Below are 26,846 nucleotides of genomic sequence, written 5' to 3'. Positions count from 1 at the left end.
TTCACTTATGTTCATCACACAAAGCTAAAGAGTTTCTCAGTCAGGATTTTCCCAACCTAACATCTGGATGGTGGAGTAATGCAAACCTTTTAAAGCTAGAAGAGGCTCACGCCAAATAAAGTTGGCACCCAATATAACCATCTAAGGTAGAATAAATCCTGTTGTTTCTAAGAAATTACCTCACCCACATTTGAGCATTCTTTAACATAGGGAAAATATAACACCCAACAATTATTCCTGTTTAGGTGGAGCTCATTCCATCCTTAGGAGCACAAGGTATTATAATATGAATCAAGAAAACTCCAAATTTTTTGATGTGTTCTTTAGCTCCCTTTAAAGGATTAAAATAACAAAGGTAGATGGGCCTGGTTTAACACCCTACCATTTGGTCAACATCAATAGGTTTTGGCTGGTACCATGCGCCCAGTTTGGGTCGACTGCCTCTACCAGGACTGTTAAATCCTTAAATTTATGTCAGTTGTTCATAACATAATTCAGCATTTGTTAATAAGACGTGAAATATTACATGGACTGGATGTGCTAAACCCCTATCTGAAATAACCCATTGTGTTTTACTTTACTCGGGCATACAATAGTATAATATGTTGCAGTCTAGTGTTTCTAGATACCAGCCATGTTTTTTATGACAACATATGACACTTCCTTATGTGACAATGAAGTGATTTTAAATTTGGAAACCCTTCTATTTCAGAAGAGTGGCAGGTTTAAAAATGATCAAAAACTCACTTTGGCTCATCAGCAGAGGATCGGAGACCATGAAGTTTGCAATAACGATCACTTGACATACGTCTGGCTCTATGATGCGTAATGGGGGCTTACCCCTATGAACACTCTTTAGGAATGAAAGTATAACTGACATTTTAAAATGGCTTGTTCTCGCTCTTCTACTCATGTTATCTAGATAGCAGTATAAACAGATTTTGCATGACAGTTGAAAAACCCTTTATACAAGGGATTGTGTCACCAGAAGTACCCTTTCAAAACACAGCGTATTAAAGAGTTGATCTGACAAATGCAGGGCCAATGATTACAATTAGCCAATTAAACATCAAAACATGTAGGAATAATCACCTCGGACTAATTAGTATGCTGTATTTTTTCTTTTCCTGAAAATGTTTGACTTGGCTAAGCATATGTGGCTGTGAACAGTACTTGGCAGTGAGCAGAAAGGGCAAAAGGTTGGATATAAAACATTATGTAGTTGAGACTACCCTACAAGCCTATGTTTGTCCAGAATATTCCAATCTATATCCTCACAAGTTTGTCGCACCTCACTGTAAATGGATACTCTAGCATGGCCAATAAAAAGGTGCTGCTCTCCAGAAGATTCATCTCTGGGCGTTTGCTAGGGAATTCATGCAATTTAGTTCTGTATTTAAAGCCTCAGCCAAACGAAACCTAGTTTCCCTAAACAAACCCGCATGGCTGTATATTTTCTGGTGCGGAGCCTGAAATCAGGTTAAATTTGCCCTTTTAAACTAAGCACCAGGTCTATTTCGACACAGGATGTAAATGTTGATTTTTGTATTTGCCGAACGCTTTTTGACTAGAGGTAGAGGGGCTAAGTTTGAGCCTCAACACATTCCAACTGGTGGATGCCCTACGTCCAATAGCATAATTGGAATTTGCACTCTTTTGGGAGATTTGTCAATTTTTTCCTGTGTTACTTGTCTTAAGGGTCCTGGGCTTGGGGGTTCTCAATTGACAAAATGATCTGGGCTGACGTTCTCACTAAACCTAGGGAAGGAAACTTATCACCCCAAGGCTCAGTGTCTTTCTTTTCTTGGGGGGCATTTCCTCTTGGTCCAACTTCTTCTACATCTATTATGCCTTCAAGACTATGGTAGAAGCAAACAAGGGAGTCTCTAAATCTGCATCTCGCTCGACCTGTGGCTCAAGTCTCAAATTCACTACAACCAAGAATTAAATGGCACATTGACCCAGTCATGCAAGTCCGAGAAAGGTTAAAAATAAAAATCACCTGTGTGTGGTGTGTGAAGACCTTATTTACCAAGCATCTTCACCATACACTGGCATGCTGATACCATTGATGTTTCCTGGCCACGGGTCATAAAAACCCACAAATATACGAAGATTGGAGGGAGGGGGGGAGGGCATTGTACTGGAACTGTAGGCACCAGGTCTACAACAGGGATTCATTTTAAGCACGCCTATCTATTGTGAACACATACATCATGGACAACATTCTAAGATCAACCAATAAATCTCAAAATGATGCACAGCATCTGACTTCTGGTTTCATTGCACAAACATTTATGCAATGTTGCACCTTGCTTAAAACCCACAAAAAGGTATTAAGGGTGAAATCTGAAAATTCACAGGGAAGTGTTTTTACGTGCCATTTCTCAGTCACTTACCGAGAATAAGGAGAGTAATTCCATTGAAGACAGCACCTATGTATGTCATAAGCCACATAAAGACAGCCAACTATGGGGTGAAACAAAAGACATAGGTAAGTGGCTACAATACAACAGTGTAGCCTATGTTCAACTGTGCTACTAGCCACAACAATAAATACACATTACAAAGGATGGTAAACTGCAGTGGTGGATCATTTCCTGGTTTGCAAGAAGTCTACAACTCCATGGCCGTTCATGTCAATATAGCTGGGTACATTACAAGATATAAATCTGGTTTTAGCATGCTGTAACACTGTTCAAATCAGATATTGGCAATGTACAATCACTACTATATTCATACAAGGACCAGAGCAAAATAATCAAGACAACATAAATTACATCATTCAACTCCCCATCCCTCCTTTTCCAAAAAGCTGTGGTTCATAATGAAAGTTCCAACTGCTTTCTTTGAAGACCAGAACAGGCTACCTGAATCTGAATGGCTGTACCTCATTGTTTTAGAGTGTTTGCTTGCACATACGGCAAGAAGAACTTCCATATGAACAAATGTTACTTACCTGTAAACTGTGGTTCTCCAGTATTGGTGTCTTTCATAGATTCACATGCTTGAATATTCCCCGTCGTCGAAGTGGGAGTCCCACGGTATATATAAAAAGCAATAAGTATCATGTATATATACATATACACATACCTAACCACATAAGAGTATATACATACCCAAATAAACATATATATATAGTTCAAATAACATATCAAGTTAAAAATACCATAGGATAGCATTGAGACATAGGAAAGCATAGAGAAAAAGAATCACTTTGCTAACATATCACTGTCACTTTATAGTCCAAACTCCAGCCAATCAGGCGCTAGCACCCTCTAGAACCTTCTCCTCAGAGGCTCAGGCCCTCAGATTTTCGAGCACGAGAGTGACCATAGAGCCGAAAGAGGAGAAGAGAGCCTCTGAGGGGAGGAGGGTGGGTCGCATGTGAATCTATGAAAGACACCAATACTGGAGAACCACAGTTTACAGGTAAGTAACATTTGTTCTTCTCCAGTATTTGGGGTGTCTTTCATAGATTCACATGCTTGAATAGAATAGTAAGCAGTAAACAGTATTCGGCTGACCAAGCCGTATTGATATTGCATGTAATACAAACAATGTATTTAAAGCGCAATAATAATAATAATACCCCAGGAGGAGGGAAGTAGCAGAGGCTCACCTTATTTAAACAGATTTCGTAGAACTGCCTGTCCCACAGCCGTGTCTGCTTCGTTAATGGATTCCAGACAGTAGTGCTTCGTAAACGTGTGCCTGCTGGACCACGTAGCTGCCCGGCATATTTGATGGATGGGCACACCAGCGAACAGGGCAGTGGAAGATGACATAGCCCTCGTTGAATGGGCTCTCACTCCCGAAGACAGAGGCTTACCAGCCTTTTGATGGCAAAAAGAGATTGCTGATGAAACCCAACGGGCAATAGTAGGTTTGGTGACAGATTGTCCTTTGCAAGCACGCCCGTAGGCCACAAACAACTGGTCAGATTTGCGAAAGGATTGAGTCCTGCTAATGTAGAATTTTAGACATCTCTTCAAGTCCAGAGAGTGTAAGCTTTGCTCCGCCGGGGTTTGTGGATGCGGGAAAAAAGTCTTTAAGAGCACTGGTTCGTTAAGATGGAAATCGGATGGCACTTTAGGTATAAAAACCGGATTAGTGCGGAGGATGACACAATCCGATCTGAATTGAAGGAACGGAGGCTTTATTGTAAAAGCGTGAATGTCACTGACTCTGCGGGAAGAGGTCAGAGCAAGGAGGCGGGCCACTTTCCAAGTTAAAAATTTGACATCCGCTGAGTGGATAGGTTCGAAGGGCGCCTTCATAAGCTGAGCCAGCACGATGTTCAGGCGCCACGTGGGTGGAGGACGCCGAATGGGCGGGAACATGCGGAAGAGACCCTTGAAAAATTGTTGTATGACTCTGGATGAATAGAGAGAGGACGAGCCATCTTGTCGGAAGCGAGATATTGCCGCTAGAAAGACCTTTAAGGTAGAGTGCGATAATCCAGACTGCGCTAGTTGTAGGAAGAACGGCAGAATGTGTTCTGGAGGAGCGTGCACAGGATGAATGTGGGCAGAAGCACACCAATGACAAAATCGCTTCCATTTGAGCTTATACGTTTTCACTGTGGATGGAGCTCTTGCCTTAGCTAACACCTCCCTGCAGGCTGGAGGAATGTTCAAATGAGCAAATTCAAGGTGCTCAGGTTCCAAGCCGACAAGCTGAGAGATCTGGGATTCGGATGGCATATCCGACCATCGTTCATTGTGAGCAGATCCGGCTTCAGGTGGAGAAGGATGGGCTCGCGTTGGGATAGGAGAAGCAACTCCGAAAACCATGCCTGCCGAGGCCACCGTGGAGCTATTAGAAGTACATGGCACGGTTGTTGTCTCATCTTCCGCAGCACTCGTGGAATCAACGGAATCGGCGGAAAAGCGTACGCAAATATCCCGTACAAATTGATCGAAAGGGCATTTCCGCACGACCCTTCGTGGGGAAACCAGCTTGCGTAGGACTGGCATTTTGCATTCTGCAGGGTTGCGAAGAGGTCGATTGTCGGGTGACCCCAAAGGTTGAAGACGAATTACAGCGTCGGTTGATGTAACTCCCACTCGTGGGTTGATGATGCTGACCGACTGAGTGCATCCGCCAGAGTATTGGAAATGCCGGGCAGATGAATTGCTTGTAACGTCATCTGATGGAGTATGGCCCAACTCCAAATCCTCTGCGCCAGACTGGAGAGCAGTGGAGATCTTGTCCCGCCCTGTTTGTTCAGGTAGTGCATGCACGTGGTGTTGTCCGTCTGAATGAGGACTGACTTCCCTTGGAATTGCAGGCGGAAGGATTTCAACGCCAAGAAAATGGCCATCAGTTCCAGTCTGTTGATGTGCCAGCAACGCTGAGCCGCTGACCATAGGCCCTTGACGGATAGATCTTGAAAATGTGCGCCCCAACCCTCCATGGATGCGTCCGTGGTAAGGACGAGTTCTGGGGTTGACGACAGAAAGGATGTTCCTGCTGCGATGTTGGCAGGACAAGTCCACCAATGCAGCGCTTGAGCCATGCGGGGTGACACCACGACCTGATCGTTGAAGGAACCGGAAACCTGGCGCCACTGCTTGTCTAACTCCTCTTGGATGATGCGACTTTTTAGTCTGCAGAGAGGGATCAAAGCGATGCATGAGGACGCCATTCCCAGAAAGGATTTTAATATGCGGACTGAAACTGACTGCTTTGCTGCGATGGAGCTCGCAAGCTGTTGAATCCGTTCCTGACGTTCTGCTGAAGCGAAGGCCATGGTTGTGCTCGTATTGATAAAAGCGCCGAGAAAAGTCTTGCACGTAGTCGGCGTGAGTTGAGATTTTTGTATATTGATCGACAACCCCAGGGACTGAAACAGATCGAGACAGCGCTGGGTATCGAGGGCCGCCTGGTGAGAGGATTGAGCTTTGATGAGGCAATCGTCCAGGTAGGGGTATATCTGAATACCCTCTTGTCGTAAGTGAGCCACCACCGGGGCTAGGAATTTTGTAAAGACCCGCGGGGCTGAGCAGAGTCCGAAGGGTAGGACTTTGAATTGGTAGTCCCTGTGGCCCACTCGAAACCGTAGGTATTTCCTGTTGCGTGGTAGAATGGGCACATGGAAATATGCGTCCTGCAGATCGATCGTTGTCATGTAATCCTCCTGAGAAAAGAATTGGAGGATGTCCTTCAATGTGAGCATCCGAAAGGACTGAGTCTTGAGAAATTTGTTGAGCAATCTGAGATCGAGGATCGGACGCCATTCCCCTGATTTCTTTAGTATGAGGAAAAAACGGGAATAGAATCCCAACCCTCTTTGATATTTCGGAACCACTTCGATGGCACCCTTGTTTAACATTATTTGGATTTGTTTGAAAAGTTCTCTGAGATGGGCGGGTGGTGGCCCGGATGGAGGTGTGCGTGGAGGAACCTTCACAAACTCTAGGGCGTGGCCCCTTGAAATTATATCCAGGACCCAGCGGTCCGAAGTGATTAAGGACCAGGTTGAAAAGAACTGGGAGATTTTTCCTCCAACAAGAACTAGAGGACAACTGGGAAAAGGAAGTTCTTTCCGTACAGAGTCACTGCTTCTTGGTTGAATTTCCTCTGTAATTCGACTTTCCTCTGTATGACTTGCTAGTTTGCTGTCTGTAGGACTGCTGCGGTTGTGAATTGTACCGCTGTTGCCCCTGATTGTACGAGCGGTATTGGGACGAGGAGCCACGAAAGGATGATGATGAGGAGGAGGTGCCGCGGCCGCGCGCACCTCGAAAGGGCTGCTTCTTAAAAACTGTAGAGTGCCGAGGGAACGAGCCGTATCCGTATCCTTTTTAATGGTTTGCAAGGCATCTTCTACATGCTGGCCGAATAATGACTCCCCGTCATATGGCATGTCCAAAATCTTAGCCTGGACCTCTTGTCGAAAAGAGGTTGACCGAAGCCAGCCCTGTCTTCTTAGGACGGCTGCTCCCGCCAATTGGCGAAAACCGGTGGATGCGATGTCAGAGCAGTCAATGATCTCGGATGACGCCCTTTCTCCCTCTTGCAGGATTTTCTGAGCTTCCGCTCTTGAATCCTCCGGTATAAGTTTGACCAATGCAGCCATGTCCGACCACATCTGTCTATCATAACGGCCGAGGATAGCCAAGGAATTCGCAGCCCGGACCGTTGTTGACGCCATGGTTGAAAATTTCTTGCCTATAGCATCCAGGCGACGGCCGTCGCGGTCCGGAGGCGCCGAGATTGGAGATGATGGATTCTTGGAGCGGCGCTGTGCCGCTTGTGTGATCACTGAGTCCGGCTTAGGTTGAGACACCAAGCAGGCTGGGGAAGAATCCGGAGCTTTATATTTTTTCTCCAGGCGTGGGAGCACCGCCGGAATAGAATTAGGTGTCTTCATTAATTTTAGGCTTTCATTCCATATGAAGTCTATGATTGGCACAGCTCGTACTTGTTTCTGAGGCTGGGACTTGAAGTCATATAAGAAACAGTCCTCTTCCCTAACCACCATGGGAAGGTGAAAGCGTTGTGCTGCTCTCTCCATCAGCTGATGGAACCCTGTTATGTCGACAGGTGGCGAGTTGACTGGTGACCTTGGCGGTGATGCGGGCGAATTGATTTGGTAATCATCCCAGTCCGCCATAGTGTCGTCCTCTGGGAGCTCGCCCTCTCCGTATCCGGATTGTCCATATTATCATCCTCTGCATTGAAAGGCAGTGCAGGTGTGGAGGGCGTGGGTATCGTTGGCAATATAGGAGGTGGAACCTCAGATGGCGCTTCACGTGGAGTATTTTGAGGGGATGCTGGAAAACTACGATTATAGTCTTCCAACATATACTGGAGGTTGGAAACAAGCTGCACAGGAAGCTGCATCATAGGAACCGGAGCAGAGGTATTTTGCCCTTCTTCCTGTTCATAAAATTCATCCTCCTCAGACTCTTGGCATTTTATATGGAGCTCCGAAGGACTATGAGCATCCCGAAAAAGAGACTGATCGCCTTCATCCGAATCGTCCTCATCCCCTGAGGGAAATAGTTGACGAGGTGGCCGTGGTCCAGGTGGTAACATAACTGGGTCTAGCATGGCCTTACGACGAAGCATTAAGGAGCTGTCCACAGACCCCGGTGCTGGTGTTGACATTGGCACCAATGGCATTGTCGCAAAATTTGACCCTACCGTCGTCGAGGCGACCGTCGACGAAGCGATCGTCGACGGAGCTGCCGTCGACGAGGTTGTTGCCGTCGACGGGACTGCCGTCGACGGGGTGGCTGTCGTCGACGGGGTGGCTGTCGTCGACGGGGTGGCTGTCGTCGTCGACGAGGCTGTCGTCGACGGGGTGGCTGTCGTCGTCGACGAGGCTGTCGTCGTCGACGAGGCTGTCGTCGACGACGAGGCTGTCGTCGACGAGGAAGATTTCCTCTTCTTCTTTTTACCCATCGTCGACGGAGTTGTGGACGTCGACGGAAGCGCCAGCTTCCCAGTCGTCGACGAAGAAGTGAGTGGTATCGTCGACGAGACAGTTCTAAGAGACACACATACTATCGTCGACGGAGAAGACGTTGACGAAGTCAGTGTCGTCGACGAAGGATATCTACTCGATACCGTCGTCACCGAGGCTGATGAAGTAGCCGATCTCGTCGACGGAGGTGCCGTCGACGGGCCCGTCGACGGTTTTGAAAGTTTCTGACTGGAAACATGTGCTGACGGAGTCACAGACGCCTGAGAGCTACGTCTCGGGGGCGCAGACGTGGAGACAGAGACTTTGCCTGTAGACACTTCCTCAAGGTGAAGTCTCTTCTTTTTCAGAAAAGGAGATGGCAAGTCCTGGACACTTCCACGCTTTGAGGAGACTCCTGTTTTGACAGAGGCTACACTTTCCACCTCAGAAAGTGGGTTGTCTGTGTCCTTTAGTTTTTGAAGTCATATTAAAAGGCGACCTTCTCTATCTTTCAAAGTTTTGTGAGAGAAAGTTCTGCAGATCTTACAATTAGCCACCTTATGATCAGGATACAGACAATAAATACATTTCTCATGGGGATCCTCAGAGAAAAGTCTTGACTTTCCGCAAGATGAACAAGGACGGAAAAGAGATTTTACTTGCAGACATGATGAGAGATAAAAAACCTCAAACCAGATGAACTGAGCAGAGCTCAGGGAGACTCCCTTCACACGACGTGCGGTAGAAAATCTGAGGGCCTGAGCCTCTGAGGAGAAGGTTCTAGAGGGTGCTAGCGCCTGATTGGCTGGAGTTTGGACTATAAAGTGACAGTGATATGTTAGCAAAGTGATTCTTTTTCTCTATGCTTTCCTATGTCTCAATGCTATCCTATGGTATTTTTAACTTGATATGTTATTTGAACTATATATATATGTTTATTTGGGTATGTATATACTCTTATGTGGTTAGGTATGTGTATATGTATATATACATGATACTTATTGCTTTTTATATATACCGTGGGACTCCCACTTCGACGACGGGGAATATTCAAGCATGTGAATCTATGAAAGACACCCCAAATACTGGAGAAGTTAAGTATTCATCCTAGAATCTTCACCTGACCAAGTGAAGACATCTCCAATGCGAGTAATGAACACATCTTTGCTGGTGACCACACCATCAAGCTCACTGTAAAGGGAATTCTAGGATTAAGTTCCAAGCCTTTTGTTCCGTTTTCCCAGATCCATTAGGGGACCTTGCTCACAAGCAACGTACATTATATTGCAATATTAGACAGTGGGGCTGTCAAACTGATTAAAAATCACTTACAGCATCATTACACTTTTTCAAAGCAACTTCAAAAAAGATTATGGACCCGAATCCATATTTATCAAGGACATTCAAATTTTACAGACATTCAGTAGAAATACTGACCCTGTGGCAGGGAAGATTCAGACCAATCCATTAATGGAATGGTTTAATAAGTTAGCCATGAAGAAAGGTTAAGCTTTCAATTTTTGTAAACAATGTCAGCTACATATTTGGTATTCGGATCACTTCCACGTATATTAAATAAATAGACCATCTGAACCATTACAAGGTGTGTATAAAAAAAAATGACTGTCTGCAGGAGATATAAGCCTGTGAATTGATTAAATACCCCAGGTTTCAAACCGTGGGGTTATTCCAGCAACCTACAAATTGGGAACAGGAGGATCACCCCCTACATACTAAACAGATTTAAAAACAAAGCTACGCAAGAATCAGTGTTGAACAAACACTGATCAAAAGGCAGGATACCATTACAATATAGCTTCTTCACCTACCTTTAAAGAATCTACAAGATCTTCAACCAGAAAGAGGCGGATGACCTTCTTGAGGGCTTTGTTCACATACACAAGGCTTGTGTTCATGTGGTTATGGAAGGCCTCCGAGGACACAGTGATGTCCACATCCAGCCAGGGTCTGAAATGAATACGAGACACAAAGCAATGGTAAGAAAACTGCACAGAGGAAGTCACTAAAAACAGAGGACAGACTATACAATTTTTTTTTAAACCTTTTGTAAAAACATTTTTTCCTTCAGAAAGGAAAAGGTGGGCATGTGTAAACTTTGGGAAGGAAATGTAGCAACTGGAAAATTATGAAATGTAGATCACTTGATTCATCACAATAGATAAAAAAAAACGATATCGGAAAACAAACAGATACAGATTAAGCAGGTCTGTTAATTACAAGAGCTTGCCAAAAATGTAAATTAGCCACAGGCAACGACAGGATGAAGGGCCTTACCTGAATGGATGTCCCTCTTCTGACTTTTGAACAGCCTGGATGACAGATCGGTACACACGGAAGCTAATGGTGACTGAGAGCAACGCCAGGATAAGGTATGCTACCACACTTATGATGCTGAACGCTGCCAACGACAGCAGCAGAACAAGGCTTGTGCCAAAGACAACACCAGACTTTTTGACATCTCTCCAAAAGACCAGATCACGTGCTGAGTAAAAAAAAAAAAAAAAATCTGGTTAATGATACACTTTGGCGCAGATAGAAGGCAAAAGGGCATTCTGAAGAGAAATCATGAAAAATGAGATTGAGCAGATGAAGACGCCATGCATGATCACACACACCAGCAGAAAAATATAAAAAGGAATATAGTACAGAGTTGATGGGGTTAGGCAAAAAGCATGAATGGGGAGCAGTGATTGACTTGTGCAGTGGAATTATGATATGTAAAGTGTCACACAAACCGAAATAAAATGTTCGAGAGCATAGAAGGTACGACAATCAAAGAATATGCCAGATTGGTATAGGTCACAACTTCAAAACCAGGAAAAAACGGATATGTGCTAGTTTGGTAGCATGAGTAACTTAACGCTGGTTTCAACAGTTAAGCAGCACAGGATTCGCTTTTATTATTATAAATTATTGATGTTTTAAGTTCTAAAAATGTACAGGATGGGTCTGCAAATTGGATACATTATCCTCATTACATCTTATGTTAGAAGAGCACAAACTTGTCTAGAAAGGGGGTGGAGCAACGTTAACTACATATATGCATATAGAGAAGCATAAAATATATGAATTAAAGCATACAAAAGCACAAGGTATCAATTTTGATAGGATGAAAAATATATACAGCATATAAATAAAACAAATGGGTAATTTGAGGACTTAATTCAATTCAGAGCTCTAGTTATCTGTGTTGAACCATTACAAAACGTATAAAGGACTATTATGTAAGGCGGTGCTTCAACTAACCTTTTTTTAAAGATATTTACAAAGGAGCATATTTATAAAACTGTGAATCACAGAATTGCGTTATGTAAAAGTGCCATACCAGATTAGCAGGTCCTGCTCTGGAAACTCAGAGTAGTCTTTAAAAAAAAAAAAAAGGAGGACTAGAGGACGTGGATATTCATTCTCTCGAGGTTACCAGAACTACCCAAGATTGTGAGTTCAAATAAACCATGCAGGTGTGTCGAGTTTCAAATCTTTAGGGGAGGCATCCGGTTTTGAACCCCAGGCCTAAATGGTCAAATATCGGAGGGTAACTAGGTTAGGCGAGATGGTCAGATTTATTAGGAATCCACCTGCCAAGTTTCGGAGTCAGCAACTGTGTATTCTAGTTAGCTTCCTCTTTGTTTCAAGAGTAGAAGGATCTGATGGGCAAGAAAGGATGAAAAACAGAAGATGTCAAAACCGCACCTTTCCTCAGCACTGCGAGAATGTATTCATACTTTGATAAGATTCCCGTTAATGTTTTGCTTTAGCTTAACTTACACATTATATTATGTGCGCCCATGTCTGACTGCTCAAACGGTGCAAAAAGATTGTGCCAGCTGCCTCTGGCAGCGTATACTTGGAAGCCAAGTGCTTTGCATCCCTCAGGCTGAAGCTTAAATATACCTCCACAACTGTGCTTGATTGCAGTCTCATTAACAGACAAGTGTACCCAATGTGTGCGTTCACAACCCTACACTATCTAATCCCCGCCAGCCTATTTATCTCACAAACCATTCACCTGAAGCCACCTAGCCCTTACTAATGATAACACCCAAATGGTATTAATATAAACTATCACAAATTAACTCCGGTAAATACTTGTCATTTTTTTGTAGAGCACTCTACTAATCACAATAATTAAGAATAACCACAGGACAAAACCACTAACATTGGGTTCTGGAGTAGCCTGCTACTTGCCAAACTGTACTTCAAAGCCTCGTTAGGGGTAGTAAGCGCTATATATAAACACTATAAACTACAAATTTACATTACTCTGTTTGCAGACCTAGGGAAACAAATCCATAGCTACCCATGTGACCCGATTTCCATTTATAAACGGATGCCTAGTTTGGAAAGTGCACTCAACCCAGACTTCACATGTGAGGTTCCTCTTTTCCTTTTCCAAGGACATAAAATAATTCAAAATCCAGACAGCAGGTCATTCTTTCTAAGTTATTGGTTACGATGGCTCAGATTTACCTAAATGCATAATGTGTGGACATTTCTTGGGTTCTGACGGAGAAATTACTTACCATTGGTAGTTATCTGGTAGAGACATGATCTTGTCTCAGATTTCTTACTTTAAAATTGTTCGGGCATCAGACTGAATCCAGAAGTTTTTTTTTTTTCATGCAATACCCCAGTAGGTGGTGTCGGTCGGCTCTGTGTGACGTAGTCTGTGCCGGTGTGATGTCTGCCTCACCTATATAGGCACCACCTCGGAGCCCTGATGGCAGTAATTTTCTACGACTTTCCACATCAGAAGCGCAGAGTCATGAAGTGCATAGGCACTGGTGTGTTTCTGAACAACTAGGGACCTGAAAGGGATCAGCCCTGACCGTAGAAACCTGTCCACAGTGCGTGGAAGATGGGTGGTTGGGTGGCCAAGGTATCTGCAGCTAGATCAGGTCTTTGTCAGATACAGTGTGACTGAAGGCAAGTAACTTGTCCATCTGATAAGACACATCTAGCTGCGAATACCCGAAAAATCCCCTCCCTAGAAGAAGGACTGCAGGCAAGTTTAGACCAGGAAGTCCTGCAGGACAGAGCAACCTAAAAGGCACTCCCTGCGGACTGGACTGTCCTGGCAGTAGTGCTTGGTAAACGTGTGCTGGGACACCCACGTTGCTGCCTGATAAGTGTAGAGAACTGGAACTCCACTTTGCAACACCGCAGTTGCAGACTTAACTCTGGTGCAATGAGCCCATAAGCCTTCAGTAGGCTACTTTTAGGCTACAGCGTAGCTCATTTTGATGCACAGGGTGACCCATCGCGAGATTGTCCTCTTCTACACAGCACAACCTTTCTTCATTCCAACGTATCCCACGAAGAGCTAGTCGTCCACCATGAACTCTATAGTGCGGTCAAGGTAAAAAGGCAATGCTCTGTTTGGGTCCAGCGGAGCCGTTACTCTTTGGAGGGGTGCGGAGGAGCGTGGAAAGTGGGCATGGTGGTAGATTGCCCCACATGGAATGGCACTACCACTTTCGACAGAAAAGAGGCCCTAGTACGAACCACTAATTTATCAGGGAATATGGTCAGGTAAGGAAGCTTGGATGACGAAGCCTGCAATTCGATCACCCTCCGGGCAGAAGTAATTGCCACTAAAAAGACAGTTTAGATGGTTAGCAGCCGGAGGGGGTAGTTGTGCAGACACTTGAATTAAGCACACATCAGGAAGGCAAGAACCAAATTAAGGTCCCACTGAGGCATAATGAAAGGGGAGGATTCTATTTACAAAAGGATATTTAATAATGAGGGTTGGTCTGGCAGTCTCAGAAAGGCAAATAGAGCCAAAAGGTACCCTTTGAGAAAGCCTAGTGCTCAGCAAGGGTCAAAATAAAGAGCAACATTTGAGGGAAGCAAAAAGAGGATCAATACACCTTTCTGTACAATATTGTAGACATTTTTTCCACAAGCAGTTGTACACTATCTTAGCGGAGGCCCGCCTGGCCACCAAAATAACATTGCAAACTTTGGAAGGAAGGTAGAATGCCATCAAATGCCACCGCTCAATCCCCACGCAAGAAGGTGTAGAGTTCACAGGTTCGGGTGTAGGAGCCTAACCTGCTGCTGTGACAGAAAATGCTCCCGAAGGGGGAGGATGATTGCAGGATCGATGCTCAATTGGAGCAGCTCTGGATACCAGAATCTCTGTGCTCAGTCCGGAGCCACAAGAATGACTTGGGCCCGGTCGCTCCTCATCTTCTTGGGCACTCTAGACAGGAGTGATATGGACATAGGTAGGTATACAGCTGGCTGAGCTCCAATTGAGACGAAAAGCCTCTGAGTGAGAGCCGCCTTGGAAACTCCAGCATGCAAAACAGCTGACATTGCATGTTCTCAGCAGTGGCCAACAGATCTAAACTAGGCTCTCCCCAGTGTTGAAAGAGACCTTGCACCACCACCTGATGGAGACACCATTCGTGATCTGCTACGCATCAATGGTTGAGTTAGTCTGCCCTAGTGGCAGAAATCCTGCCAGGTGTTCAACCTCCAGGGGTATGCCCTGCTGGTCTAGCCACGTCCAGAGATGCAGGGCCTCTTGACAAAGGGATCACAACCCCACCACACAGGCTTTCAATGCAAAAAGAATTGCTTGGAGCATAAGCAAGTTGATGTGGAGTCTGGATTCTGCCAGAGACCAGAGTCCTCTGATCTCCACCTCTCACAGATGGCACCCCTTATCTCAGGAGTAATGCATCTGTCACTACTGTGTGGTCTGGTTGGGGAAGGGAGAGGGCTCTTCTGACTGAATCGCGGTTGGTCAGCCACCTTTGCAGGTCATGTGCAGTTCCCTTCGAGATCTAGACCATGTAGGAGAAATTCCTATGATGCTGCGCCCACTGGAACTTCAAGTCCAAATGCAGATAGCGCATATGCCATCTGGGATGCATTACTAGCAGGAGGCCCAGCAACCCTAGGGTCAGTCTCATTGAAATCCAGGATAGAGGCTGAAACGGCATCATAGCCTGATAATCCTTGACTCGCTGCTCAGAAGGACAGGCCCAAAACAGCTGTGTCCAGAACAGCTCCCATGAAAGGGAGCGTCTGAGAGGAGTCAGGTTTGACTTCGACAAGTTGATAGGGAACCCCAGAAAATGCAGGAGGTTCGCCGTAGTCTGAAGGTGGTAGAAGACAGCCTGGGGTGAGCCCGCTTTCAACAACCAGTCATCATAATAGGTAAAGACTGGCACCTGTGATCTATCCCAATGAGCTGCAACTGTCACCTCGGTAAACACCAGTGGGGGCGCTAATAAGGCCAAAGAGGAACACAACAAACTGAAATTTCTCGTGGCCTACAGTAAACCGCAGGTAAGGCTGATGAGCAGGCAGGACGGAAATGTCAAAATAGGCGTCCTTCAAGACCAACGCTATCATGCAGTCTCCCGGGAAGACAAGACATGAGCCAGAGTGAGCATCTTGAACTTTTCCTTTTTGAGGAAGTAGTTGAGGGCTCGCAGATCTAGGATAGGTTGAAGACCCGTGTTCTTTTTTGGACCAGAAAGTAGCAGGAAAAACAACCCCAGCCTACTTCTGGTCTCAACCAGGCGTGGCGTCAAACAGCCACGGTCGATAGAATCGCTCTGCCTCGTGAGCCAGTCGGGTCAAGACCACAATGTAAGGTGAACTTTGATGAATCTCTCCAGACATACTGAGTGGGAGAGGATGGCCCGGGCCTCCTCCTCTTTTCCTAGCCCTTCAGAATAAGGCTGAGGACCCGAATTAAGACCTAAGGGTTCTGGCGTTGCCGGCATCGGTAGGCGGTGATCTGCCTTTGAGTCGTTGGGGACTATAATGGGGCTGATGCCGGAGTCTGTCGGCACCTGGGAAGGTCGCAACGATCCAGAACCTTAATGGAGGGATGGAGGATCATCTGTACTGGAGCCATTCGGAACCCAATGGAGCCCCCCCCTACCCCGCCCCCCTGAGCCTCCGAGGCCAGAAGGTGCACCGGTAGGTTCAGACTGCCCAAATATTAGGCAAATGGCGTCATAAAATTCCTTGAGCTGGCCGGGGATTGCTCTGGCTCCTGGGAAGGCAGGGAAGCACTTAGATGACCCCAGCACAGGTTCAGAGGAACAAGGCCTAGCACACCAAGTTTCCTCGGTCACGTGGGCCAACGGTCGTGGAGAAATCAAAGCATGATTTGACATATGCTTTTTGCGCTTCTTACCTGACGGACTCTACGACTTTGAGTGGGAGGACGAAGACTTAGAACTCCCAGAACTGTAAACGAGACATCCGAAGAGAACATGGTGCAGACCCCGAGGCCACAAGCAGCTTTAGGGTCTGCTCCCTCAAAGCTTTCAGCACCATTATCCGGCAGTCGGATCACGACTTTAAATTGTGGTCGCACCCCAGACACCAAAGACAAACCGGGTGCGAGTTTGTCACCAACATGGTGCGATGACAGGGGTCGACATAACATCGAAGAATGCCTGTCAAAAAGTGAGATGGTAGTTCTCTTCCCGGGTCTGCGCCTGCTGGCATGGAAAGAAAAGGACCAACGCCATCACACCGAGGTGGTGCCTATAAAGGTTGCGAAAATCACTACAGTGCAGATGATGCCGAAGTCACCTGGTGCTGACCGATGCCACCTACTGACGCACAGGTGTATTGCTCAAACAAAAATCTTCACAATCCAGTCTGACGCCCGAGCCATTTAAAGGTAAGAGTTCTGCAGCTAGATGTCTGTCAAATAGGGTGCTCTAGAAGAACTGTTTTTTTTAATTAATTTCAGTTCTGTACTACCATGATACTAGCAAGACGAAAATATATATTCAGTGTAAAACAAAAAAACATTGCAAGGAAAGCGCTTTAATTAGGTTAACATTAACTTTACGTGGCTCTGAATGCGTTATTCTAATAAGTGCCGTTCTTGCTAGATTAGTCCTCTCTCCCATTGACATTACCTTCCCGGTTGCCCACGCACTCTTTCACATCGTTGCTTGCCATGCAGGGTTGGAGCAGAGGAAGTTACATGCAAGAATTTGCTCAAAATACAGCTGATGTTGCCCCAGCTCTCTTGGTCTGTTAGATGATCAGCAGACTGCAGAGAGAGCAACTTAACGGGCAAGTTTTAAAATTCCTGCAGGGCCATCCAACATGGGTAATAGATGAAGTCACTATCTCTCTCACTGCAGAGATCTACTGTCTTTGCTGAAGCTTGTTATGGCAGCCAGCCGCTCCACTGCCTTACAGTATCTGCAGTGGCAGACGCATCAGTTCTTTGAGGGCTAGGAGCTTTTTCCATAGATTTTAAAATGAAGCGTTTCACATTATTTGCACTTCACACCTTCTCAGACATGATTTCAGTGTATGTGAAAAGCCTCGACTAAGGATAACCTTCCTGTTTCGTTGAATGAGAAATATGAAGTCGATCGCAACCTGTCAAAGAGGACTATCAGAGAAAATCGAGAGAATTAGACTGGCAGAGGCAGAAGGCCGTCAAAAAATAGTATTGCTTAGAGCCTAAATTAATCTTGCAGCATCCAGGTATGACAACAAAGGACGTCCAAATTATTTTTTACCTCGTATTAATCAAGTCAACCAACACCAGCTTACAGCTCACCATTAATGCATTTAGCATCAAAGACTGACACTATGTTGAAGACCTAAGTAATGTTGAAAATACATTCAGCATCAAGGCATACAACACCAAAGCAATTACATCTAAAGCACTTCCCTTCTTCAGAGTAGGAATATGGAGGTAAGCATTCCTCATCGAGAAAAAGGTTACCAACGGTATCTCTGCCCATCTTCCTGTATCTGCACCTAAACTAGCAGACCCACTTTCGCCATCATATATTGTACAGATGTCAGAATGGTCTTTCCAAAAACAAATGCAATAGAGGAGGCAGTTTTGATCATTTCCTCCAAAACGCCTCCGACCAGCTGTTAATGGTTCAAAGAAAGAACACACACCAAGTTGGCTTAGAGACAAGTGCCCGAATTTCCAAGGAGACCGCACTTCGCTAGAACACGGTCACAAAAACTGCAAACCAAGACATGACCCCAGACTGAAGAACATACACTCTAACCTAGTCAGTCTAGCATGCCATCACTAGGGCTCACTGCTAAATTTCATGGTGTTTTGGAAAGCGCAGCAAAGCTAAATTCCCACTCTCAGCTACACAAGCAAAGATAGTTATATTTCACTCCAGAAAAGCAATATCTCAAAAGAACAAGTCCCAAGAACAGGATCCACTAACAAGAGTTGGTCCAAAACTAGACTGACAGTCTCAGCTATAAAAGTAAATATTCCTTTGTCCCATCAGTCACGCTTGACAACAAAAGCAAGAAACTGAATTCTGTAGGACATAAAGAGCATATGGTTACAGCCAAGAAGTTAACTGGCCTCTGTGCTTTGCTCAGTCATTAGGGCAGGTTTCTCTGAAGGACAAAGGAAAGCTTAGCAGCTTCTCCAAAAGACAATCAAGGTTTCTAGGTGGATAGAAACGATGGTAGCCTGGTATTAAACCCAAGTTGTTGGTGCAGTGGCAAATTTGAGCTGAAGGTTCAGGAAATCGACCAAAGTGCAAGGAGGGGTTGATGAAAAGGCCAATGGTTACGGCAATTTTTTCAATATTTCTTTGCAATACTGATATCTTGTGAGCAACCCCTTCCAGGTTTCTCAATTATTAGAATTATGTATCTAACAGATACTAAGTTCTAAAAGTGGACTGTTAGTGAAAGACCATGACCCCACTGGGGCAAGGGTATAGCTCCATGCCAGAGCAAACTGCCCCATTTTTTTTTTTTAACACCTCTTTGAAATCCCTGGTGTCTAGTGGGGTTTCAGCCCATGGGGAGCAGCTTGGAGGGTGGGCAGAAAGTATTTGGTCCCAGGGTAGACCCCCCCCATAAAATACTGAAGCCCCAAGTGGGCATTCTGCACCCAGGGTCATTAACCTCAACTGCCTCTTCAAGGTGGGTAGAAAGACTGCTGCCCCAACTAAACCTCTCCCAGGAGTGACCATGCTTTGGGGTGGCGAGATATGCCCCCCAAGCACCAATTCATTAAAGGTAAAACAAGCCTGACTTTTACATTTACTGCAATAACATCAGTGCACCAATCAACATTGCAGGGGGGCCCCCCTCATCCCCAAAAAAAGACCAATCGGGTCGCACGGGAAGCTCTTCCTAAGCAGCCTAAACAAAGTAAAAAAACAGTTACTTACCTGTACACTATGGTTCTCCAGTATTATCTTTCATAGATTCACATGCTTGTATCTTCCCCATCGTCATGGTGGGAGTCTCACGGTAACAGAATGACCACAGCAGTATAAGAAAAAACTGCATAGCAAAATCCCATAGGGAATCCTCTTATTTGGTAACCAAATCTCATCATTATTTGGTCCAAGACTCAGCCAATCAGCTGCCAGCCCTGACATCACACTCCCCAGCAGAGCCTTCCTGCCTCAGATTTCCAGCCCCGAGTGCGAGACTACAATACATCTAGAGACAATGAGGTTCTGCCTGAGAAATGGGGAGGTGGGCGGGCCCGCATGTGAATCTATAAAGATAATACTGGAGAACCATAGTGTACAGGTAAGTAACTAGTTTTTTCTCCAGTATTCAATCTTTCATAGATTCACATGCTTGTATCAGAATAGCAAGCAGTACTTATCCCAAAATGCATTTCCAGGCTGAAACCCCCAATAAACAGTGGGCTCTGCTTCTTTGTATAGAATGGTAACATACATCACAGTTTTCAAAATATATGTGTCTAAATATACATATAAATATATTTCTACATATACACCTCCAAATATTCTATGAATACCACCTTAATGAAATAGATGCCGTAGAACCGCCTGTCCCACTGCTGCATCCTTTGTCCATGCCGTGTCCAGACAATAGTGTCTAGTGAAGGTGGGCGCATTCTTCCATGTCACAGCTCTACAAATATCTGGCAATGACACTCCTGCGAATACAGCCGTAGAAGTTGCCATCTTCCTTGTGGAGTGCGCACGTACCTTGGCTTGTAAAGGTTTTCCAGCTTTGACATGACACAAGGAGATCGCCGCAGTTATCCATCTTGAGATACTAGATCTGGAGAGTGCCAAACCTTTCCTGGGGCCAGAAAATGCCACAAAGAGTTGATTTGTCTTTCTGAACGGTTTCGTCTTATCGATGTAAAATTTTAGACATCGTTTAATGTCCAAAGAGTGTAGAGCTCTTTCTGCAGATGTTGAAGGATCTTTAAAAAATGTAGGCAAAACCACCGGTTCATTCAGATGAAAGCTAGAGGGGACCTTAGGGATAAACTTGGGGTTCGTCCTCAGAATAACTGTCCTGCCTGAATTGAAGAAATGGTTCTGCAATTGAGAAAGCTTGGATCTCGCTTACCCTTCTTGCCGACGTGAGCGCTAATAGCAACGCTGTCTTCCATGAGATAAATTGCAAATACGCCTTATGTATTGGCTCAAATGGCGGCTTCATTAGCTGTGCAAGAACCGTATTAAGCTGCCAAGGAACCACTGGTCTTTGAACTGGAGGGAACATTCTGAAAAGCCCTTTGAGAAATTCTTTAATAACCCTTTGGGACCAAAGAGATGGGTGGTCAGGAACTCTTGTGTACCTTGAAATAGCGGCCAAGTGTACTTTTATAGACATATGAGAGAGTCCAGATTTGGCCAACGTTAACAGATATGGAAGAATTTGAGCAGAAGAGACTTGAAACGGATGTAGATCCTTAGATGCACACCAATGACAAAATCTTTTCCATTTAGCCGAATAAGTTTTGTTTGTCGAGATTGCTCGAGATCGTGACAGAATCTCTCTGCATTCTTGAGGGATCTTCAATAGTTGGAACTTATGTTCGTGAGGTTCCATGCGGACAAGTTCAGTGATTTCAAATTTGGATGCAGTATCTGGCCGCCGTTCATTGTTATTAGATCCTGCACTAATGGAAACTGTATCCTGGGTGTCACTGAGAGTCTGAGAAGTTCTGAGAACCACGCTTGTCTCGGCCATGCTGGGGCAATCAGAATCAGATGGCACGGCTCCGATTTAATTTTTCTCAAGACTTTCGATATTAGAGGGAAGGGGGGAAATGCATACGCAAACATCCCCGTCCAGCACATCTGTAGCACATTGCCCCACGACCCTTTCTGTGCAAACCTGCTTGCAAAGTTTTTGCATTTTGAATTGACGATCCGCGAACAGGTCTAACTTTGGAGTGCTTTATCTCTTGAACACTTTGAAGAGTTGCTTTTGGTTCAGTTCCCACTCGTGAGAAATCTTGGGATGATCTGCTCAGAATATCTGCTCTTGTGTAGTCTACGCCTGCAACGTGTTGTACTTGAAGCGAAATGTTGCGATACAGAAGCCACCTCCAAATTTCTTGTGCTTGCTTCGACAATATTTTCGATTTTGTACCCCCTTGTTTTAGAAGGTAAAACAGATGTTGAGCTGTCTGTCTTAACAAGTACTGTTGAACCGCGAATCCTGGGAAGAAATGCTATTAGGCCCAAGAAAACAGCCCTTCGTTCCAGCAAGTTGATGTGGAGCTGCGTTTCGCTCTTTCACCAGTGACCCTGAATTTCGAGCTCCTGCAGATGCGCTCCCCAACCTTGAAGTGAAGTATCCGTCATTACGAAACTGTAGCTCTGTGGTTCGAAAGTCAGTCCTTCCGCTAAATGATCTCTGATCTTCCACCATGACAGGGCCCTTATGATCTGAGGAGTGATAACTATTCGATCTTCGAAGGATCCCTGCGAGTGAATCCATTGCTTGTCTAGCAGTTCTTGGATAGGTCTCATGTGGAGTCTGCAATTGGGAAGTAGGGGGGATACAAGAGGACATCATCCCCAACAACGATTTGTAGGTTCTTACTGTAACGGACTTTTTTATTTGCAATTGCTTAGTCAGCTTTATGGTCTTTTGAATACGTTCCTCTGAAGGATAAGCCCTCGCCTCCTTGTTGCAAATTAAAGCTCCCAGAAATTGAAGGGACTGCGATGGCCTGAGATGTGATTTTTCTAGGTTGACTCTGAGACCTAGGCGATTGAAAAGGTTCATGCAAACTTGAAGAGAATGTTGGGCTTCCCTGAACGAGCCACCTTTTATGAGCCAATCGTCTAGATATGGGTAAATTTGGTGACCTTGAATTCTTAGATGTGCTGCCACTGGCGCCATACACTTCGTAAAGATTCTCGGCGCAGACTTTAGGCTGAAAAGCCAATACTTTGAATTGATAATGGCGCCCCGCCACCATGAAGCGCAGAACTTTTCTGTGATTTATATGGATTGGGATGTGAAAATAAGCATCTAAGAGGTCCAGGGATGCCAAATAATCTCCTTTGCCAATCAGAAGGAGTATTTCCTGCAGCGATAGCATTCAAAACTATTTCTTTTGGATGAATTTGTTGAGACCTCTCAGGTCCATTACTGGTCTCTATTTTGATGTGTCTTTTTTCTTTATGAGAAAGAAATGCGAATTAAAGCCTTTCCCTCGTTGAAGTTGCGGAACTTCTTCTATTGCCTCTTTTTGTAGTAGAGCTAAAACTTCTCTTGAGGGCTGATAGATGTTCTTGTCTCCTGTGTAGAGGAGGCTGAATTGGAGTCTTTTGTACGAACTCCAGGGTGTGGCAATGTTGAATCACATCCAAAACCCATCTGTCTGTTATTGACAGCCAGGCTGGATAAAATGAACAGGTAATGATTGCTGCTTCTTGAACAAGTGGCGGGTGCCTTGACAAAGTCATTGTCGTCGATTGGATTGCTGCGATTTGCCTCTCGCAGATGATCTCCCTCTGGACTGTTGCTGATAAGTATTTGTTGAACGAAATTGCTGATTATTTGAGTATTGGCGATATCCCTGCTGATTGTATGGCTGATATCTATTTGATTGAAAAGAAGACCTTTGCATGAACTGTCCCCTGAATCCTCTCCTCCGAAAGGACTGGAATCTGCCCTGTTGAAGGGATCCTAACGCACGCGCTGTATCAGTGTCAGTTTTTATACTTTGGAGGGCATCATCCACATGCTTTCCGAATAGGTTCTCTCCATCGAATGGCATGTCCACTATTTTAGCTTGCACTTCTGGCCTAAAAGAAGTGGCTTCAAGCCATCCTTGTCTTTGCAGGGCCACTGCGCCTGCCATTTGCCTGAACGCCACTGAGGACAAATTCATAGCGATATCTATGGATTCTGAGGCTGCCCTAGCCCCATCTTGCAAGATAGCAGCCGCTTCTTTTTTATCCTCTGGCAGGTGAGCTAGAAAAGGTGCTATATCAATCCACATCTGCGTATTGAATCTGCTGAGGGCTAACGCATTAGAGGCCTTTATGGAAGACGCTGCCATCACAGCAAAACGCTTCCATGCACCATCCATTCGCCTCCCCTCTTTATCCGGGGGAACTGCTGATGTAGACACTGGATTTTTGGAGTGCCTTTGGGCGGCCTGCATCACCACAGATTCCGGTCGCGGATGTCCAATTAAACAGGCAGGAGAAGATTCTGGGGCTCTACATTTCTTCTCTATTCGAGGAACTGAAGCAGCCACTGAAGCCGGGTTCCTCATTATTTTGAATCCTTCCTCCCAAATGTGAGCGAATATTGGTATGGACCGAATAGCCTTCCTTGAATCCTCCTTGAAGTCAGAGGAAACATTTGGCTTCTTGTACTGGAAGTGGAAGGTCAAATCTTTTTGACGCTTTCTCCACGATATCATGGAAACCTCCTATATCTTGTGGCGGAGAATGCGCCGGTGACGGAGATTGAGACGGAGCAGTTGGAAGAATATATTGGTCCCATTCATCCCCAACCTGAGTATCTTGAAGAAGTTCTCCTTCTTCCGGTTGATCCACGTCACTTTCCTCCAAATCGTCTCTAATTGTCACAATCAGGGGAGATTGAATTTTCTGAGAAGTAGTCTTGGGAGAGGAATGAGGTGGTTGAACGTGTGCGGGCTTATCTCAAGTTTTTGACGCTTGAGTGTTAGCTTCAGGAAAGCGCCAATAGTAATCATTTATCATAAGCCGCAAGTCAGTTACTAGGGAAATCAACATCGAGATAGTATCCTCTCTAAGATCAGGCTGAGGTGCTTCCTCTTCTTCATAGTCATATGACTGCTGGAATGACTCATACCTCCTTGAATCCTGTGGAGGACGATCTTGGAAAGAGAAGACTTCCTGAACCTCCTGATACTCTTCATCGTCAGTCTCCTGGCTCTTGATCTGAAGTTGGGACGGACTATACGTCACTCCTGAAGACTCTTCCATCTTCTGACTGCAATTCAAGCTGATTAGATGGATGAAGCGGAGAAATCTTTGTCCAAGCCGTAAAATCTGATGATTTAGTCTTCTTCGACGAGCCCGTCGACGATTGAATAGATTAAGGATATTGTCTTTGCCTTTGGAGATTTAAAAAATGCCGTCGACGGAGCTGCCGTCGACGGAGATCTCGTTGACGTGGAAAGCTGAATTATTGTCGACGAAGTGGTCGTCGACGAAGTAGTCGACGCTGTCGCTGACGATGGGGTCGTCGACGATGTCGGAACTGGCCTCCCCGTCGACGGGATAGTCGACGAGCCTTTCTTCGACAGCGATGTTTTAGTCGTCGTAGCTGTCGTCGAAATGGTAGTCGTCGACGGAGTCTACTGTGTCGTTGATGATTTTACTGAAATCAAAGCCGGCGACGCCCCAATTTTCGTCGACTGAGCTGAGGAGACTTCTCTAGACTGTTGAATTCTTAAGAGGAGTATGAGGAAGTGAAGACGAAGAAGCCTCTTTGCCTTTTGCTTTTTAAGTTCTGTGTTATCTTCAGAAGCAGAAGACTTCCTCTTTTTTGAAGTTCTAGGTTCCTCTTCAGAGTCAGATTCTGAAGTGACCTTCTTTTGAAGCCACAACAGAAGTCGTGCCTCCCCGTCACGCAGGGTTTTCGCAGAAAAGGTTCTGCAATGCTTACAGTCCTTAGGCACATGTTTTGGGTGCAGACAATATAAGCAGTCCTTGTGGGGGTCTTCAGAAAACAATCTAGGCTTTCCACGGGATCTGCAGGGCATGAAGAGCCTCTTTTTAGAGCTTTCAGCCATAGTAAGCAAAAAATATGAAGCACAGTACCTCAATCAAGTAAAGAGAATGAATCTCCAGATGAACAAGAGGTCAAAAGTTCACACAGGAACAAAACTGAGCAAGGCTCAGGGAGACTCCTCCTCACACGAAGGCGGTTGGAAATCTGAGGCAGGAAGGCTCTGCTGGGGAGTGTGATGTCAGGGCTGGCAGCCGATTGGCTGAGTCTTGGACCAAATAATGATGAGGTTTTGGTTACCAAATAAGAGGATTCCCTATGGGATTATGCTATGCAGTTTTTTCTTATACTGCTGTGGTCATTCTGTTACCGTGAGACTCCCACCATGACGACGGGGAAGATACAAGCATGTGAATCTATGAAAGATTGAATACTGGAGAAAGGGCCTTTATAACTCTCGCAAGTGGTGGTCAATGGCCAACAGATGCCCGAAGAGGTAGTGCGGCTGCCGGCTGCACTTAAGACATTGAGATCAACTTTAAATTGAAAAATATTTCTGAACTGACTTGTGTATAACTTGTTGTAGTAGTAATAGGACTACCAAGTACCAGGGTCTTAATCACCCACCTTCCCCCAATCCGTACCCCAGCAGTTGAAGGCCATGATTACTGCACCACTCCCTTTTCTTTCAAATTACCTGGTACATTCCCATTCTGATTTAGTCAGACAGTAGCAATCACTGATCTGACACTGGACTGATCGGTCATGTGCATGAGCTGGTGATCTTTCTTGGAAAACTACCACAAATGGACCAATCTAAGAGCGTCTTCCACTCCTTGCTCCACAATGCTCATTCCTATGGGTCTCATTTCTGCTACTTTACCCACGCTTGGTTGCATTATACCCATTACTATAGGTCGATTACTATCACACATACATTCACTTGTTAGGTATTAATTTGCACCGTTGCAGCCACACAGTGAGGCAATTGCCTCTAGGTTGGAAAGGTTTCCCAATAATGAAACGTGGAAATTCTAATTTCAGTCACATGCTCCCAGGCTTGGCCTAGAGGGGTAGCCGAACTTACTTCATAATCATCCGAACAGAACCAGCTAGCAATAGGACTAATAAAAATAAGATATCTTGAGCATGATCTAATGTGAGAAAGAACACCCATTTTCTTGAAAAGATCTAAAGCTGACACCAGCCTCTAGAAATTATCTATGAGCACCTAGTGTTGTATCCAGCTGGACCCACAGGTTCAAATCACCAGCCTGAAAGCTTCTGGGCTGTAGAACATCATGACATCTATTAACACGACAACAAATTATTCTGTGCAGTCTAGATAACTGAAGATTGATGAAGTCTTTTATAATCAGGGCCAAGCCTGCTCTCATCTACAGCCCCTTCAAAGGGGAGGAGGAGGGAAACAATCAAA

At 45.2% G+C, this 26,846-nt stretch overlaps 1 protein-coding gene across 1 annotated transcript in view; it reads right to left on the bottom strand.

Annotated features, from left to right (window-relative positions):
* The window catches only part of RTN3 (reticulon 3), a 109,013-nt gene that overhangs the window by 33,694 nt on the left and 48,473 nt on the right, over nucleotides 1-26,846 (bottom strand). Inside the window, exons 3-5 of the mRNA XM_085625912.1 lie at nucleotides 10,712-10,919; nucleotides 10,246-10,384; nucleotides 2,400-2,469 (exon numbers count right to left, since the gene is read on the bottom strand). Coding sequence (XP_085482038.1) covers nucleotides 2,400-2,469; nucleotides 10,246-10,384; nucleotides 10,712-10,919 — 417 coding nt within the window. The remainder of the gene's footprint in view (nucleotides 1-2,399; nucleotides 2,470-10,245; nucleotides 10,385-10,711; nucleotides 10,920-26,846) is intronic.

This window comes from Triturus cristatus, chromosome 9 (assembly GCF_964204655.1).
Source record: "Triturus cristatus chromosome 9, aTriCri1.1, whole genome shotgun sequence".
NCBI lineage: Eukaryota > Metazoa > Chordata > Amphibia > Caudata > Salamandridae > Triturus > Triturus cristatus.
This window is presented reverse-complemented; position numbering and strand designations above follow the sequence as displayed.